The 19571-nt window shown below is 41.9% G+C and overlaps 1 protein-coding gene across 1 annotated transcript; it reads right to left on the bottom strand.

Annotated features, from left to right (window-relative positions):
• Positions 1 to 80: 80 nt before the first annotated feature.
• LOC122886733 lies at positions 81 to 18238 on the bottom strand. The gene is made up of 31 exons (XM_044219279.1): positions 18138 to 18238; positions 18023 to 18044; positions 16496 to 16756; positions 16139 to 16405; positions 15746 to 16012; positions 15051 to 15311; positions 14029 to 14289; positions 12242 to 12502; positions 11834 to 12094; positions 11404 to 11664; positions 11062 to 11322; positions 10704 to 10964; positions 10290 to 10547; positions 9248 to 9508; positions 8894 to 9151; positions 8481 to 8756; positions 8121 to 8378; positions 7640 to 7897; positions 7276 to 7536; positions 6592 to 6849; positions 6187 to 6447; positions 5536 to 5793; positions 5151 to 5414; positions 4805 to 5068; positions 4391 to 4660; positions 3865 to 4125; positions 3497 to 3757; positions 3101 to 3391; positions 1424 to 1657; positions 1185 to 1235; positions 81 to 894 (listed from the first exon to the last, which is right to left on the bottom strand). Exons 1-31 carry the CDS (start codon positions 18189 to 18191, stop codon positions 617 to 619), a joined length of 7479 nt encoding a protein of 2492 aa, XP_044075214.1. The 5' UTR covers positions 18192 to 18238; the 3' UTR covers positions 81 to 616.
• Positions 18239 to 19571: the final 1333 nt, after the last annotated feature.

Below are 19571 nucleotides of genomic sequence, written 5' to 3'. Positions count from 1 at the left end.
TTCTTGTTTTGAAAGAAAAGGGCCTGCAAATGTAACATACAGAGTACTATCACAATCATTGAGTTGAAACAAAGGCTGAATGCAACAATATTTGAAAGTTTTATTAGAATGTAATCTGAAAATAATTTCCATATTAAATATACATTCCGAAATGGATAATAAAAAAGGTAAATATTCTGGACACGTTAAACACTTCCTGACATATTACCTTAGGCATCAAATTATAAAAAACTTGGAGGAACAAAACCCCACATGTAAAATTATAATCTCAACCAACAGCAGACAAAAGATTTACCTCAATGAAGTTTTTTTTTTTAACACAAGTATAGCGTAGAGGAAGTTAAAAATCCTTGGGACATGGGCTCTCATTTTGAAGATATCTTCCCTTGTGTCACACCTCAAACAAATTATTTTGCAGTTCATTGTAAACCAGCAGAAATGTAAATGTCAGAGCAACCCACGCTAATTCCCACATTCTTCCGGATCTAAAGTTATTGTGTATTATGAGTTACTGGGAAAAGATTAGTCATTCTTAAATGTCAGAAACGCTGCCACTTTGACAGTAAGACCATCGCATTTTAAGCAGACCTCTAGCTTTGTCTACAGAAGTGTTTTCCTATTGGGGAAGCCCCTGTCCTGTTTGCACACACACAGGCTCTGACTGTGGTCCACTAGCTGTCCTGGCCGACACAGAGAAACAGTAGGTCGAGTCTGGGCTCAGATCAGTGAGAAAGATGCTCTCGCCGTACACCGATAGCTCCTGAGGCTCACTGGAGCTGCCTTGCTTCCTGATAACCAGGCTGTAATGGGAGGCAGCGTCCACTCGAGACCACTCAACAAAAACAACTGTTGGCGTTGGTTGTTTGACATCCAGCACGGGAGCTGAAAGGACTCCTGTTGGAGGAAAAACAAAATCACAGTTGTGATTTAGGTCCTGGATGACTGAAGACTTGTTTGTCCAATAAAAGGAATGAATGAGATTGCATGGAAGCTAATATATTTAGGAAACTGCCCCTCTAATTTAGCTTTAAAATAGTAGCTCGTCAAAGGCAGCATTAAAGACAATAATAAAATGCCCTCTCACCCTTCAAAAAACTGATTTTCATGTATGAATAATTAATTACGAATGGTTTGATATTTTATTGTCATTTTTGTAATACATGTTCTTACAAATACAAACTCACCAATCTCTGGCATTTGTTCACTGAGGTCTCTCCTCCTGCGTCCTTGTGTTACTACCAAAGAAAAACAGCTAAGATCAATTCATTTGTTTATAAAAAACAGTAAAATGTGTCTTTTAATTCTAAATGAACAATACAGTTTACTACTATTTAAATGAATACACTGAATTTATGCATCTATCAAATCTCATCTCATACATCATCCTCTCCACACACACACACACACACACATCAGTTCCTACCAATCAAGATTGTTTCTTCACTTTCTCCGGCTGCGTTGCTGGCTGTGATCACCAGGTTAGTGAAAGCGATGTTGGACAGAGAGCAGGACAGGCCTGCAGTGCTGCATAGCTGGGCCTTTGGCGTAACACTGTTATCGTACACGGTGTACGTGGCAGCAAACACGGAAGCATTCCAGGAAACTTTGGCAAAGGAGCTGTTACCACTGTACACCACTCCTGATGGTGGACAAGGTGCTGGGCGAAGAGATAGTGGAGTTAAAGTTAGTTAAACATCTGAAAACTTGACTTCAAAAGTCATGCTTTTCCCTATAATCTTGAATATTCATGAACAAGTGAGCAACAACAGGTGTTTTTCATAGCAGTCATTCAGACTTGTCATAGTAAGAAACGCACAGGTGTTACTAATAACATTAAATATATCTCTGTTCCCTTCAAGTGTCCCAGTAAGACATGGCAGTGTGACAGTGAATCAGCATGCACGGATACCAGGACCCTGAAACTGAAGCAGCTAAATGGAATTCAGTGATCATTTTATTGTTCACACCTGTGCTTTTCCAACTGTGACGTGTCAAAATGTCTTCTGTGACAAAAAAGCCCCTTGAGCTAAATTCTGGTGCACAGAAATGTGTGACATCACCCTTTTCCAATAGAGACACACCCCCTCCAAACCAGTGAAAAGAGCAGAAACAAAAAACAAATACACAAATCTCTCATGTGAAATAACCAAAACTGCTTTAAATTTGGCACAAAACACTGTGTTCCTGTAGGACCCCATCGCTCATAGTAAGAAACTGAGAAAATGTGTTTTCGAGGTCTTTACAGTATGGTTAGGGGCATAATTTCCCCTGATTGATATAATGTTGTATTCACCATATAGACATAGCAGATATTTTGGTTTAGCACAGTAGGAATAGCACAGGTGTAACTAATAAAATGAATGACGCCTCTGTTCCATTGACGTGTCCCAGTAAGCCATGTTAGTGAACTAGCATGAAGAATACTGGGGCCCTGGAACTGGAACAATGTGCTGAGCAGGGCTGAAACAAAGTACACAAGTATTGTACTTAAGTACACATATTTAAGCTAGGTACTTATCTAAGCTTGAGTATTTCCATTTACATCATACTTCTACTCCACTACATTTGTTTGTCAGTTATAGTTACATTGCAGCATAAGTTTTTACATAAAAAACATTATGCTCATCTACCACCCAAACTGAGTGACTTCTACTGATTCACTGAACACCACGCTGTGTAGCATCTTGGGACTAAATGTTGAAGCAGCCTTTATTAGGGTTATTAATTACACAATGAGATGTCAAAATGACATTAAAAAAGGGTCAATTTTGAAGGGAAGTGTGTTTTAACTATCTGACTATATGATTTCAAATTCATATACCTCATCAATTGTCTTTCCGTACCTACAACAACACCTCTGTATCACCAGATTAAGAGTAATATTAGGTCAGTTTTGACATGTCAATGCAGGAAGAGCACAGGTGTAGTTAATGATTTATTTTAACTAGCTCTGTGGACACCTTTACTTCATTTACTATAAATACAGTAAATACTATGCTATGACGAAGACGTTTACACTTACTCCACTGGAATTGTTAGCCAAAGGCCTGAAGTAAAAAAACGTGTTTGAACAGTAGCTCGAGTGTTAAGTGTAGTCTACCTGTTGTTCCATTGAGAGGCACAGATGGGTTGCTGGTGCCAGCAGCGTTCCTGCTCTCCACTGTAGCATTGTAGGATGAACCGCAGGGGAGAGGAATCTCAAAGTACGTCATGCTTGTCCAACAGGAAGAGAGCTCGAACTGGGCCTGGCTGTCTCCCAGCAGACTTCCTGTTAACTTCAGCATGTACTCGGTGTCGCTGCAGGTGACCTGTGTCCAGCTGAAGTGCATCACCTGGATCTCCAGCTGCATCGGAATCAGCTGCACCTCAACAGTGTCTGGGGGACAGGGAGCTAAGGGAGAGAGGAGGATTTAATGTATTATTCCATTTAAGTGCAATCACTACAAAGCTACTGAGTCTTTGAGACTGTAGATGCAGTAGCATGCAGCTCCTGTACCTGCTCCACTCTGCACTGGGTCACTGAAGGAGCTGTTGCATGCCCCATCTGAGGCCTGGACAGAGAAATTGTAAACTGTTCCACAATCAAGACCCTGGATAGTACAGGTGGGATTTGTGCTGTGACAGTACAGCATGCTTCCGTTTCCGGCCTGGGCGCAGCCGTAGTAGTCCACAGTGTTATTTCTGGGCTTCCATGACAGCAATGCAGACTGATTGATACAGTGGAATGTGACTGAGAGGCCATCAGGCTTGCAGGGACCTGGACAGAAAAAATAACCAAACTGCTGAAACTAATATTATTTCCTCATGTTGGGTCAACACATGTACATGCACTGGTATCTTCCATGTCTTTTGTATATAAAATACCTGTGTTGAGTGTGGAATTTTCATTGGCTTTGCTGGAGCAGTTCTCGTGGCTGGCAGTCAGAAATACCGTGTACTGCTGGTCACAGTGGAGCTCTGATATGCTGCAGTTACTGGAGGTGGTGTTGCAAGTATGCACATGTCCGTCTACACCCATAGCGACAACATGGTAGGTTTCTGCAACAGGAGAGGGGCTCCAGGACACCAGCACACTGTGGTCCTCACAGGAGGCGTTAACCACCAGGTTCCTGGGTGGACACGGTTCTGTGAAAACAGCATGACAGTCAAGGGATGTTTTCAAATCAGCAGTAGTTGACTTGGATTAGAGTAACCACCGTTTTATAGTAGTTTATTATCTTTGCAATTAATTAAATGAAACAATTTGAGACATTTTGAGGGGAAAATCTATTGCACAAGCCAAAAAGGAATGGGAACTACTCGTCTAAACAATACTGTCCTTCTAAGCTAGTATTTGAAAATGTTACGTAATACACGACAGAAAACAAACAAAAAAAAATAATCTATATACCCATGCTAATTCTGTACGGTGGACTTCTCATACTGCTGCACTGGTCTGATGAAGTAGCTACAATGATGGTGTAATGGAGGTCACATTGTGCTCCGTGGAGGTAGCAGCTAGTGCCAGTGCTGTTGCAGGATAGGTAGGTACGGTCCCTGGCTTCTGCTGTGGCAATGTACACAGTGTTTCCCTTGCTGCCCTTCATCAGATCCCACATGACGAGGATGGACGAATTGTGGCACTGAGGGACCGCTGTGATACTAGAGAGGGAGCAGGGAGCTGGGGCACGAGACAGATTTCATTAACTGACACTGCAGCATGCATGAATTTCAGTTTTACTCAGTGTTGGACATTATTTTTTTGCATTGACATAAAATGGGATGTTGTCAGAATATTTCTTTCATAAAGTCAGAAATTTGTTACCTGTCTGCAAGTCAATGGTGGCACTTGGCTGACTGTCACACTTGCTGCTTTCAGCAATAACACTGAAGTTATAAAGTATGCCACATGCCAGATGTTCCACCTCACAGGTAGTGTTGGAGGAAGTGGTGCAGTTGGCTGTATGGTCCTCGCCACCTACAGCTGACACAGAGTAGCTGTCCGCCCCTGGAGCAGCGTCCCATGATATCCAGGCAGAATTGGTCACACAGTCGAGGTTGCCTCTGATCCTCTGCGGCTGGCAGGGAGCTAGAAAGTAAACATGAAAGTTAAATTGATGACTGGATGGATGGATTTATGCAAGGATGCATGGCTTTTGAAGTTTTCATACCTGACAGGATGCTGTGGGTCTGACTGTGCCGGCCGCGGCAGGCGCCTCTGACGGAGGTGACTTGAACCCTGAATGTATTTCCACAGGTCACATTGCTGATGGAACATGCAGTGTTTGTGGTGTTACATGACTCGCTGGTTCCTCCATTTTCCGCAATTACTGAAACCAAAAAGTGGTCTGCTTCTCTGATGGCGTCCCAAGTAATTGTCATGTCGTTTGACGAACAGTGGACCTCGGCACTCACATTCTGGGGCGGGCAGGGGGCTGTGAATACAGAGACAATTTGATTACTCAGCTTCAATTACTTTTTAAGTTGAATGTTTGGTGTGTAAAAGTACAAAACTGAAACTGTGTATAGCGTGTTCGTGGATGTTTCCTCTCTTACCTGAGTTGAACATCAGAGCCTGGCTGGGGATACTAGAGCAGTTGTCATCCATAGCCACTACCTGAACAGTGTAGTGGTTACCACATGTGAGGTTGTCAAGGCTACAGTGGAGTCCAGAGGTCATGCAGCTGATGTTGCTATGACTACTGTGGGCTGTCACTGAGTACTGTACAGCACCCCGACTGGCGGACCACGACACAACAGCAGTATTGTTGGCACAGTCCATCACCACTGAGACATTAGTGGGAACACATGGCACTACAGGGAGGGGGCAGACAACATGAAGGGTTAGTCATTACGTATAGGGAGAAGAGCATGATGGGTAAAAACTTCATCATGTTGAATTTGAAGTTCAGCAATAATGTATGTATGTACAAGAGTGATACAATTTAGATCTGCTGCATTGCATTTAAATTTGTTAGATAATTATGAAAGCTGACCAGGCTAAATGTAATTGGTTTTGGGGCTCTGTGCTGCATCCTCTGAGTATTATAAATATGGTACCAATGGGAGAAAAGGAAAATGATACTAATTAGCTCTTGATTACAAAGACATAGCAGAGTAACCAACATACTTCTGATCAGATTACTTGTAATTCTAACATGTAATTCAAATATGTTTGGCCCACCAACAGCCTTTCTAAAACCTCACCTGACTGCAGACTGGTGGTTTGACTGGAGGTGATGTTACACTGCTGGTTGGAGGCTGTGACTGACACAGAGAAGTTGTGCCCACAGGTCAGACCAGGGACACTACATTCATTAGAGTCAGACATGCACATTTTAGAAATGCCAGTGTCAGTCTGCATGGTGGCTGTGTAGTAGTCTGACCCATTACGGGCCTGCCAGGTTACCATGACGATGCCAGTGAGACAGTCTTGCATGGTAGAGACTCCTGCAGGTGGACATGGCCCTGAAAGAAAAGACATACAAGTTAATTTTTGACCTGTTTGAGCTCACTTCTGCTACTTATTTCTTCATCTGTTTGCCTTTAAAAGTGAACTAAGCTCAAATTTGACTCTTTGACATGAATACATGTCAGAAGTGTATAACCTACATGTCTGTATGGAGGCTGGTGCACTGGAGCTGCCAGGACAGTGCTGGTTGTGAGGTGTGACTGTGAGGCTGTAGTTTTGTCCACAGGTGAAGTCAGAGAAGTGGGCTGTGGTGACATTAGTGGTGAGCCCAACTGATTTGTTTCCTGCCTCAGCTGATACCATATACAACTCTGTGCCATTACTGGCGTTCCAGCTCAGAGAAACGACTTTCATATCGCAATTCACGGAGGCAGCCAAATTCTGGGGAGCACAGGGATCTGGACAGAAACAGATGATGGATATGTTATAACAGAGTTATTTAGCTATCTCTAGTTCTTAATACACCAGCTGATTTCAATGATTCTGTACATGTATTTGCATATAAAATATTTAATTGGTAATGCTTTATTTTATGGGTCTGTAATTTCCTAATAATTTCCTGGCAAGTTTCCTGGAAAGACCTATTTAATTTGGTAAGTACAGGGAAAACACTGTAGTCAAATGTTCATTCATTCATACTGGAAGCTTTATTCTGCATATATGTTGAATTATATGGTTGCTTGTATACAAATTTCACATTTTTGCATGTTTGGCTGACTTTCTGTGCACTGACTAAAAGCCTAGGTTACAGACCAATAATATAAAGTGTTACCGTTTATTTATGCTGCACTTGTCACTGTCTCAACAACCTTTACATAACATACCCATATGGATGACAGAGCTGTTGCTGGGCAGGCTGGTGCAGTTATCAGCCTTTGCTCTCACTACAACAGTGTACACCTCTCCACAGTGCAGGTCGTTCCAGGTGCAGGAGGTGTTGTTGGTGAGAAACTGGTGGGTGTGGCCATCAAGCCCAGTTGCTACGGCAACATATGTTTCGGCGCCGTCACTGGGCCCCCAGCTGACAGAGCCCACGTTAAACTCACACTGTACATAGGTTGTGACATCGCGGGGGATACATGGAGCTGGGGAGAGAGGATGCAGGTGAACAGTCAAACATGGAGTAAAAACGAAAGTGTGTGACAGAAATTGTGCGCGTGTATTGTGGTGTAAGACATGAGCTCATACTAGTTTTGAAGAAGGCAGGGCTGCTGGGGAGGCTGTCACACTCGCTGCCTTGTCCTTGCACAGTGACATTGTAGTTCTGTCCGCATGGTAAAGCAGCTGACAGAAAGGTCTGGGTTGTATTGCGGCTCTCCACATATCCGAGGCTCCCTGTGGCTGTTACCAAGTAATTCACAACACCACTTGCTTGTTGCCAGGAGATCTGGACCTCCTCACTCTGACAGAGTGCCTGAGCAGATACAATCACAGGCTGGCAAGGCTCTGAGAGGAGCAAGAGAGAGGGGGGGGAAAGCGATTAAGATGATTTATCAGATGGGCAGAGGTCATCTGGCAGACTTAAGCGTAATTATTTCTATTTCTATTATCTACTTTGGGTTTAAAACCATTAATGATATTTAACCAGAAAAAAATGTGTTTCTGTGATTGTCTGTTTTCATTGGTCTGCACCTGTGTGTACAGACCTAAGCCTGTCCTTATATCTCACCAGAGTCAAAATGAATGTCAGCATGTTTGCTGCTGTTGCAGCTTTCTGTGGAAGCCACCAATGTAGCAGAGTATGACTGGCCACAGTGAAGTTTTACAGCACAGGAGGTGTCATTGGAGGAACAGGATGCTACGTGGCCGTGCTCTCCTGTCACCTCAACAGTGTAGAAACCTGCTCCACTAGACTCAGCCCAGGAGAAATTCCCTTTGTTTGTCCCACAGTCCACATGAGCAGTCAAGTTGGTTGGCTGACAAGGGGCTGAAGGAGGAACATATTTTTTAGATTTTAGATTCTGATCATTTTTTACTCTACTGCAGCAGGTAAAACTCTTAAAGCTGTTACCATAGAAACACATCCTACCTGTGCTTATCTCTATGGGTGGACTGTAGCTGCTGCGGCAGTTTCCATCCTGTGCTGCGATGCGGAAAGCATATCTCTGTCCACACAGGACAGACAGGTTGGTCAACGTTTGTGAGGTATTAGAGGTAGGCTGTACTGAAGGAGGGAGTGTGCCGCCTGCCCTCTCAGTTTGTAAAGTGTAGGTTGCCCCGGACACTGTACTCTGGTCCCACGTGAGGGTCAGCATGTTGGTGTCACAACTGACTTGCCCCGTCAAATTAGTAGGCGGACACAAAGCTAGGATAATACAGAGGGAAATTATAAAGGAAAGTGTCTCTGCACAATTACTACATCTATATTTCGATATTTTTGGCATTCTTTGCGATTAAATCCAGCTAAAGACCCAAAATCTATTTATTACAGTTTCCTCCCACCTGTTCTCAGCTCCACAGCTGAGCTCGGCAAGCTCCAGCAGCCCCTGTCCACAGTCACAACAGTAACAGCATAGGTTTCCTCACAGTGGAGGTCAGTGAAATTGCATGAGCTGGAAGAGTTTGAGCTGCAAGTGTGAGTGTGGCCATCATCTGCAGTTGCTGTTGCTATAAACATCTCAGCCCCTGTTATATGAGACCAAGAGACAGTGCTGTCCTCACACGCTGGAGACACAGTGACGTTACTGGGAGCGCAAAGACCTGGAGAGAAAGGGAGAGGTTTAATGTTGTCTGAAATGTAAGGATATTTTTTTCCACAGGTAGAATATGGAAATCCAACTTCAAGTCTTTCCGCACCTGCTCTAAAGCTATAAACTGCACTTGGGTTTCCTGCACATGTCTTAGAGTACGGTGTGACCGTGATGCCATAGGTTTCACCACAGTGGATGTCAGGTAGCTGACAGCTGGTAGTGTTGGTTTGGCAGTGGTGTGTGTGTCCATCCTGGCCCATGGCTGTCACATTGTATCCTATTGCACTGGGGCTTCCTACCCATGTGACCAGGGCTGAGTGATTGAAACAGACCAGAATGGCGCTAACATTCTCCGGGGTACATGGGACTGGGGATGAAAAAGGAAAAAAGACAGGGTGACAAGTAGTTATTAACATACAGCGCATTAACTGACACTTTGTGAGGTTCAGCAGTTAAATAAATTGTTTGACATTTTGGCAAATATGCTTATTTCTTGCCAAGAGTTAGATGTACACTTGTGTATGTATGCTAAATATGAAGATGAAGCGAGCAGTCAGCTAACTTAGCTTAGCACAAAGACTGGAAGCAGGGAGAAACAGCTAGCCTGGCTCTGTCCAAAAGTAACAAAACCTCTAAAGCTCACCAATTAACACATTGTATCTTGTTTGTTTAATATGTACAAAAACCAAATACTGGACTATTTAGCTGGGAGCAACCTCATACTGACGACAAGTTACATGGTGGATTTTTTTACCTTAGGACTAAGCCAGGCTAGCTCTTTCCCCCTGTTTCCAGTTTTTATGCTAAGCTAAGCTAGTGGCGCAGTGACTTCCTGGATACTGCTTGCTATAGCTCCTTGCACAACCGCAAGATTTGTCACTTTATGTTATGGCAAGTTTCATCATTATCTGGTGTCTTTTGGCTAAAGCTCCACTGTTTCCAATCAGTCTTTTGCAATAGCTGATCATGAAAAGTACTTCAAATTTATAAAACACAAGCAAAAAGTGAAAAATGATGCAGGTGTCACTTGTTAGTATGTATTTGAACCTGTTTGGATTAAAATATTGCTGGGCTTTCCCACATCAGAGTGAGTGCCAATCACAGAAGATCTGTGGTAAGTCTGATCAAATGTGGTCTGAACTCAGTACCTTGGTCTTGTCTGAAGGGGGCACTGAAGTTGCTGACACAGGTGCCGTCAGTGGCAGCCACACGAATGTCGTACGCCTGGCCACAGACCAGGTTACTCAGCGTGCAGTTGGGGCTGGGGCTGCTGCAGTTGAGGGTCTGTCCGTTGCTGGTGGCTTTCACTGCATAGGTCACTGCATTCGCACTGGGTGCCCAGGACACCTGCGCAGTGCCAGTGCTACACATCAAATGGCTGGACACATTAGAGGGAGAACATGGCTCTGGAGAGGGAAACAAATAAAACATCAGCCACTGTAAATTAAGTCTTTATGAATGACAGTGCAATATTTAATGAGAATAAAAACACTTCCAGTTAAGTGTTTTTATCAGACATCTCCTATTATTGACATTGATGGAGGTGGTCAGTGTTGTGTTACCTGTGTTCAAAGAGACCGTGTCACTCAGTTGACCTGTACAGTTGTCATCCGCTCCTGAAACACTAATGGTGTAAACCTCCCCACAATGGAGTCCAGGGAGGCTACAGGAAGTTTTATTGGTCGTGCACTCTGACTTGTGACCTCCGCCACTCACAGCGACAGCAGTGTAGTATTTGGCACTTTCACTGGCCACCCATGACACAGGAACAGGATCCGGAGCACATCTGTGCATGGCTGTGATGTTGGTGGGAGGACATGGTACTGAAGGGAAATAAAGATGGAGTAGTTTGAGACTGCATTCAAGGAAGTACGACTGCTGTGTCTACATCCTTAAAGACAATAAATCTGAGTTTCTCACATGTTTGCACTGTGACCTCTGTACTCGGCAGACTGACGCATGTCCCAATGACGGAGCGAACGATCACCCTGTAGGAGCTTCCACACAACAACCCTCCCATGGTGCATTTTGTGTCTGTAGAGTTACAGCGTAGAGGGTGACTCATTCCTCTGTAGATGGTGGTGGTGTAGTTCTCTGCAGGAACCGAGATGTTCCAGGCGACCGTCAGCTCACCAGAAGCGCAGGCCACACTGGCCCACACATCCTCAGGACTGCATGGCACTAAAAGAAGAGGGGACAAGACATCATTTGTAATGTTCATTATTCTTCCAGACAGAAACAGTTACCCCCTCAGTTTACTACCTGAGTCCATGCTGATAGGTGTTGAGGTGGACGGACAGTTTCCATCATTGTTTATGACAGTGACATTGTATCTCTTTCCACAGGGCAGAGAGGTGATTTTACAGTTGTTGACTGTGTTGCTGGTGCAGGTGAGCTGAGCGCCGCTCTGATCCTCTATGGTTGCAGTGTAGAGGCCTGTGGGCTGATGGTTCTGCCAGACTATCAGAGCGCGGTTGGCGTCACAGTCTCTGAATGCCTCAATGTTGGTTGGAGGACAAGGAGCTGATAGAGAGGCAGAGAATTTAGCTGATTAGATGTGCAGTGGAAAGAAGTATTCTTTATGTTTACAAGTTAGTGCAAGTGCAAGTTAGTACAAATCTTGATCTTGATAACACAATCATGAATCTATATTATAAATCCAATTTTAATGTAATCCAAACCTCTGACCTACCTGTCATAAAGGTGACCTCCTCGCTGGCGGAGCTGTTGCACATAAGATTGGTGCTGATAACGCTGCCAGTGTAATTCTGTCCACATCTCAGGCCTTCAATCAAGCAGTTGGTGCTCATTGAATTGCAGCTATACGAATTTCCATTTGCATCCTGAGCAATGGCAACGTAGAATACAGCACCGATGGACATCGTCCAGTCAACTCTTGCAGAATCTTGGCTGCAGTCAACTGACGCTGAGACATTGATGGGGGTACAGGGAACTGGGGAGATGGGAAAAGTTTGTGTTTAAGACCAATCTCTCATTAAACAAGTTCGAATAACAGAGCATCAGTGATATCATAGGTCATACGTATCTCAGGAACTACAAATAATATCATAAAGTGTTTCAAAGAGCTCCCAGTACGTACCAGTCTGAGCAACTTCTCCCAGCACCTTGTCAGTGGAACAGTTGTCGTTGGAGGCGACGATCCACAAGCTGAGGTGTTCACCACATGGCACCCCGGTCACCGCACAGCTGTTGGAGGAGGAGGTGCAGTTGTAGGTTTCTCCAGTGTTCCCCTGTGCTTCTACAGTGTAGGAAAGCGCCCCAGCAGCAGAGTCCCAGGTTGTGATCAGCATGTCAGAATGACACTCTGCTGCTGTCTGTACGTTTGTTGGTAGACATGGAGCTAGAGGAAAGGAGAGAAGAAAATAAATAAAGATTTACTTACTCTCTCTTTTTATGTCTTCCCCCAAGTAGATATTGGAAAGATGCCACATTAATTCCTTGGATATGTTAAAAACTAGTTACTTCAACTGCTTTGAATTCATAATTGTCAGTACTGTAGTAAGTCTAATTATTGGCCTCATTATCATTGGTTATGATTGGTTATATTTAGTATATCACAGAAATTACGCAGATCAAGTCATCAGTTGTAAATTCAAATCAGTCAGTCAGAGAAAAGACATTTTGTTAGCACTACTATCTATTAAATCATGTTCAACAATCATGTCTGTTCTGTGCTGAACAGTATTTAAATGATGCAAGTTAAAAGATAAGTCTGGTGTTGTTCTATATATATATATATATCTATATAAACTGGTAACCAATGGTTTCATTTTAAAGAAAGGCTAAATCACTTCCCAAAACAGCTAGCCACTATAGTTTTTAGCAAATGTTATGCAAACAGGAAGAAATAGTGCATATGTTGAGGACTATTTTCAGCAGTGGATTAATACACACTTGGTGCTCTTTTAAATTTAGCAGACAGGGCGGTGTATGTGGGATTTACTCAAAATAAACTACAGTGCCCATGTTCATCGTAATCAGAATCAGAATCAGAAATACTTTACTGATCCCAGAGGGGAAACTCTTTTGTTACAGCTGCTCACTATCAAGTCAATGCACACAGGAATAGAAGTTCTAAGCAAATCAAAATATAATACGCTATAATACAGGTAAGATAAATTAAGTACAAAATGGATATAAGTATAAAATTAAAATAAGTGTAAAGTACAAAGTGGATTTAGATGTAATGTAATGTAATAATATAGTTAATAAGTAACAGTGCATGAACTGTCAAGTTATTTGTATCTTTTTAAGATGATTATGAGATGGTGGATATTGCACAGCAGTAATAGAAGTATGAATAAATATAAATAAATGGGGAATTTTAAACTGAAAAGAGTATATTGCACAGCAGTATTAAACAGAGAAAGCACAATTTTGTCAAGTATTGCAGAGATGTTAATTGTCCAATGTCCAGTTTAGTGACTTAGGGTCATACAGACTGACACTTAGAGGGAGGAGTTAAAAAGTTTGATGGCCACAGGCAGGAATGACTTCCTGTGGCGCTCATGGTGCATTTTGGGGGGGTGAGTCTTTCGCTGAAGGTACTCCTTTGTTTGACTTTAATGAAGTCATGATGCCAATCACTGCGATGGTGTGGCTCATTAATGTGTTTTTAACAGTTTTTGGATAACAATGGAGCTCTATGACACAGAGGAATGAGCTATTTGAGGCTTTGGCTACACTATGTATAATATTTAGTAGGAAGATCAATTCATTGTTGGTTTTGGTCTTTTCATGGGATTTGTTGACAATAAGAAAAATATAGAATATCACCAAAGTGATCTTATTACAATTTCATAAAAATCACAACAAAGACTTTATTTTAGTGCCCTATATAAACAAACCAAACCCAATCCTACTCACAAGTCCAGACAAACTCAGGTTGGCTGACTTCGCTGTTACATTCAGAGCTGACAGCGTACACGGTGTACTTGTAGAACTGACCGCAGCCCGCATTAGTGAAGTAACACGTGTTGTCTGGCGTTCTGCACTCAGTCGCTTTGCCAGTGTTGTCCACAGCCATTGCCACGTAGTAGAAGGTGTTGTTGGTGGGCTGCCAGCTAAAGACAATCACATTGCTGGAGCAATCGTGAATGGTGACAGGATTACCTGGAGCACAGGGGACTGGGGGAATGAGACAGAGAATTAGAAAGCACAATAAATGAGGAGGAAATAAAAGCAAATGGTGGCATGGAATATGTCCACAATCTGGCTGACTGAGAAGAAAAGAAGAACAGCTATGCACTGTAGTGGAGTTTGTATTGACTGGTGAAAATTGTGCACAACATTGGTTTAAAAGTAAAATTCACAGGCTAACAATTCACCTTCTATAGTTTGAAAGTACACAAATATCGTCTAAGGAACCTGAGATTTTACTCCTGCATTTACCACTTCATTGGAGTAAACCAGTGGGTGTGCTGTGTGTGTGTGCAAGACATTAGATCATTTTCCTAAGTGGACTGTATGTGTGTGTGTGTCCTTTTCACTTTGCGATACTATATCTGACCTTTGAGATAACTTCCTGACTTCAATAGACTGTAAAGGGCTTTAGATTGACTGGTGTTGGATGGCAGTTCTTGGTGGCTAAAGTGTTTTGCACCACTCAGCATGAGAAAGGAACATAGGACACCATGGGAGGAACCTAAACTGCTTCCCACAGGACAGACGTATAGGGACGGTTTGTGATAAAGAGTATGCCCAGAAGTGTGAGTGTGTGTGACAGTGAGAGGTAAAAGGAGAAGGTGTGTGCACGCATGTGGGAAACATATACAGACAGGTAGTGAGGCACGGGGAAAGGTGGAGACAATACAAGCATTTAAAAAAGGGAATGACAGACAAATACAAGCCACGTTTGTAGTTTCAACGTGAGCAGGAGCTCCGCTCACCTGTCTCGAACAAGGTGGAGGTGTTGGAGGTGCTCTCACAGTTGTCAGAGATGGCTGTAACATGGACCTGGTATTTCTCACCACATTTGAGCATGGTGATCTGGCAACTGGTGGAGGCTGATGTACAGTTAAGAGATGCGCCGGTGCTGTCGACAGCCGTGGCCCTGTATAAGTTGGCCCCAAACACCAAATCCCAAGTCACTGTCACCATGCCGCTGGAGCAGCTGTAGTCCGAAGAGATGGTCGTCACCGGATTTGTGGCTGAAGAAAAAGTGTTAGAAAATTGTAAACAGATGATACAGATTTTCAGAATATTTCTTCAGCTTAACCTAATGTTCTGTTTGGTCCTGGAGGCCATGGGCCCTTTAACAGGGACTTAGACCTCTCTGGCATCTAATTGACCCCAAGCATAAGTAACGTCACTATGTAGGATAACGCACTGTAAGTTTGTTTGTCTGTGAATGACTTTTAGGGAAACAAAATGATTATATTTTGTTCATGCATAACATATAACACATTAAATATCTGGTGTAAGAACAATGGTCATTTCCATATTTTGTCACCTTCATCAAATGTGCAAGCTCAGATTGTGACAAAGGGGAGTGTTACCACCAATGCCAGTGTCAACAAAACACAAAGGTTAAAGTGAGGGTGCATTTAATCAGACAAATGAATTCTACTGCTAAAATACTCACTAGCGGTTTTGTATGTAACATTAGAGGCCTCCCCAGGAACTAAGAAGACGTTTACTGATGATACTCCCACTGTGTAGGTGGAGCAGGGCTCCAGATTACTGATATCCATGGATGTGGTTGAAGTGTTCCTGATGACCGGGGCGTTGCTGGGGTTGTCGTCACTCACAGTCACTTGATAAAACAGGACTTTACTTACAGCGTTCCACGTCACTCGGGCTGTGCTCTTTCCCGTCGATTCAAGAGTCACGCCAGTTGGTGGCTGCACCACTGCCAAGAAAAAATACAGGTGGTAATCTAATGCATTTACAAATCACGTTATATCTGAAACACATAACTTGCAGTTAAGTCAATCTGAGTAAAAATCAATAAAAGCAGCATTTTATGTGTACTTACACATTATGATTGTCTTTGTATTACTTTTGGCACCTCTTCCGGCACTGTTGGAGGAGTAAATGTAACAGTTGTAAACTGTAGAGGGAGTCAGGCCGTCCACTCGTCCACTCAGGTTTGTGAAGGTCTGGTTGTATTTTTGGGGGGGAGAACTGAACAACTTCTCCACAAACAAGATGTAGCTGTCTGCCCCTATCGCACTGGACCACTCAAACCTTATAGATGTACTTGAAATAGCTTTGGAAAAGGTGATCTGAGATGTGGCAGGCACTGTGGGAATGTAAGATAAATAATTCAGCATTATTCAAGAAAGGGATTTTTTTCTGTTTTATTGGTTACTTTTTAAAATTGCACCTTTACCTGTCATGGCTGTTTTAACGTCTGTGCACAAAACAGTGTAAAACTGAAAGACCTTTAGTGTGACTTCATAGACATGTCCGGGTCTTAGCCCCTGAATCAGCCTCTGTGTGCTGGGTGCTGACTGCATCACCACCACTGGGGCGATATTGGTAGAGTTCACAACTCTGAAGTTCAGTAAATAAACTGAAGTTCCAGCATAGCTGCTCCATTCCACGTTCAGTGTTGATGCTGAAGGAGATGTCACTGACACAATATTACATTCTGCAAAAAGATACACGAGGCATTTGTTACGTTTCTACACACTAAAGAAAAGAGCAACAGGTATTTGCAACACAATGTGATGGCTTCTTAATGGAACGCTAAACATGCTGGAAATATTAAAGCAAAGAAACCTTGTATAAAACCCTCTCAGATCATGAAAATAATACCACAGAAGATGCAGTATCATAAGTTCAATGTAAACTTACTATTGAATGCCACTGACAAGCAAGAAGAATCTTATCCATTTAGGAATATTATTTTCAATACTTATTTACTTTTTGAGATAAAACAAGGTAAAATGCCAGACAAATATATTACATTATGTTTGTGCCTCAATTCTGAGCACACAATGGAACATTTTCAGTAAAATTCTTATTATTTTATGAATTAAAAATGATTATAAAATAGATTTTTGTTGGCTCAAATTAACACATTATTCTTATGTAAATTACTTTACAAAGTAAAATGTGCTTGCAATAGATCCTTTTCTGAAAAGGTCCCATCACACACTAAAATACTAACTTCAGTAAAATCAAGACTTGTTTCTTGTTTTGTAAAAAGAAAGACTGAATGAACAGATGAAAGAAAGTAAGATATATGTACGAAGTTTTAGCACTACTTAACATATTTAAGGGATGCACTGACTGGTAAACGCCGGTGGCCGCCTCTGGTGGTGGAAACCTCCCCGGCAGCTATTATCATTTTCAATCAATCTAATCAGTCAAATCCTCCTCGAGCCTTTCAGGTACCATGTAACAACATTCAGTGACTGTATGGTGGAGGTGAACCACTCAAGACCACTTACTTCCACATACTGGCTCATCAATATACAGCTCATCTGAAGGGTTTCCTTAATTGGCATTCATGAATTGCCAGAGCAATTAACCACAAGCAGCTGTTTTTGTTTTTCATTTTTTATTTGCTATCTTTAAGTTTTGGTAAATTTTAATGTTTCAATTTCTAAGACGGCTTTGATCAAAACCCCATTTCTGCATATTTTGATGCCACAGTTAAGACAATAGGATGTTATATATTATCCAACAGGGAAAAGTAAAGATGGACTACATAGATAAGGAAATTCACTGTGCAAATACTTGGATGAAAACCCTATTAAATACAAACATTTATATCAGTATCACTGATCACTATCACCTTGCCATATCAGTGATGAACCAAAAAAATCCAATTTAAGCATCTAGAAATCACCAAGATCATCAAGTATCTCCCTTCACATGAATAGCATCAGCAAGAACACAGAACACTCACTTGTAGCCAAAACATGTTGAATCTAAAAAAGACAAAATAATTAGAAATTATTACAAAATAATAACATTATAAAATGAAAACAACAAAGAAACAGAATTTTAAAAAGTATAATTACCTGTATGACAGACAATAGGATGACTGATGAATAAAACATCCACATCTTATCCATTGTTAATGTCAAGGTTTCAGTAAGTTACATCCATACGTGGGTCTGCACTCAGCAGCTCATCTGAAATCTTCACAGGCTGAGCACTGTAAATCAGCTTCATAGGAACCAATCAGGACGTCCTAAATGAGGACAGGTAGATGCCTGTGGGCTCCCTGTCATCATGAGAAGGAAACAAAGTATGTTGCTTGTTAGGTGGAGGTGGGGGCACTTTCACTCCCCCACCCCAATACACTCAAACTGTGCTTCCTCCATGTTCCTGGAATATTTCATTTCTAAAACTCATAACTTTGGAGTCTATGTCTGCACTGGACCAACTTAGATTTTAAGGTGAAAACATAAGTTGTAACTCTGTTTTGTCTCTAAATATCTATATATCTTTATTAAAGTTGTCTTCCTTGTACAGAATGACTGAAAAGTGAATTGAGTACCCCCGCTACACATCCTTCCTGGATTGATGAAGTTTTTTTTTGGAAATGCTCTGTCATTATGCATCATTGTATAATGGCTGCTGTCCTTATAGGACTTATGTCATCTTCAAGTATGTCGTGTGCTTGTTAGATTGTTAATGTTTTGGTTGTAACATGTTTTGTATCATAGGTACTGTATGTCTCACTGAGATTAAAATGCATTTTTCAGCACAAAATACATATAAAGATCAGAAATAAAGAAAAATCACAGGCTTATAAAATCCCATGTAAAATCACCAAAAAGAATCATGTCACACATCAAACAAAACTTAAGAGCAGTTCAATAAATAAGGAAGCAAGCAAACCTAATTTCCAAAGCACTTTTCCAAACAGAAGTTACCAAGTGCTTTACAGGAATAAGAAAAGGGAATAATAGAAATAAAGTAGACAGAGAAGACATGACACCTGGGTGCCATTGTACACACTAATGCCAACAGTCACATGAGATTGTGTGTAGTTTTCAGGTATAAAGATTTACTAAGAACTGGGGACTATTAATGGAAAAATTTTCTCTGAATTTGGGACAGTTTTTCACGCTTTTGTGGTGAAGGTACTGCATCCACCCAAATAAGGTGTTAGTAAACCAAAAATGGCTTTATAAGTAAGAGCATGTCAGCTTAAGCATACGCAGAACAGTGATGGGTGGGGTCTTTGACAAATCTCAATACTCGATGATATACTGTATCCAAAGCATGAAGGCACTGAGAAGATGAATGCATATAATGCACATCCTGACAGTCAAGCACAGATATAAAGGCAGCAGAAACAAGCCTCTCTATGCCCAAGAAACTCAAAGGCATTTGTTTGAAGAAACATGCTCTACTATTTCAGATCAACTTTAACTCAGCCTTTGCCATGAAAAGTAAAGAATATACGAGTTCAATAGATTCCCTAACAGATAAGTAAATAAGAG

This window comes from Siniperca chuatsi, linkage group LG13 (genome assembly GCF_020085105.1).
Source record: "Siniperca chuatsi isolate FFG_IHB_CAS linkage group LG13, ASM2008510v1, whole genome shotgun sequence".
In the NCBI taxonomy this organism is placed as follows: domain Eukaryota; kingdom Metazoa; phylum Chordata; class Actinopteri; order Centrarchiformes; family Sinipercidae; genus Siniperca; species Siniperca chuatsi.
The sequence above is the reverse complement of the archived record's forward strand: the minus strand, read 5'-3'. Positions and strand labels throughout refer to the sequence as shown.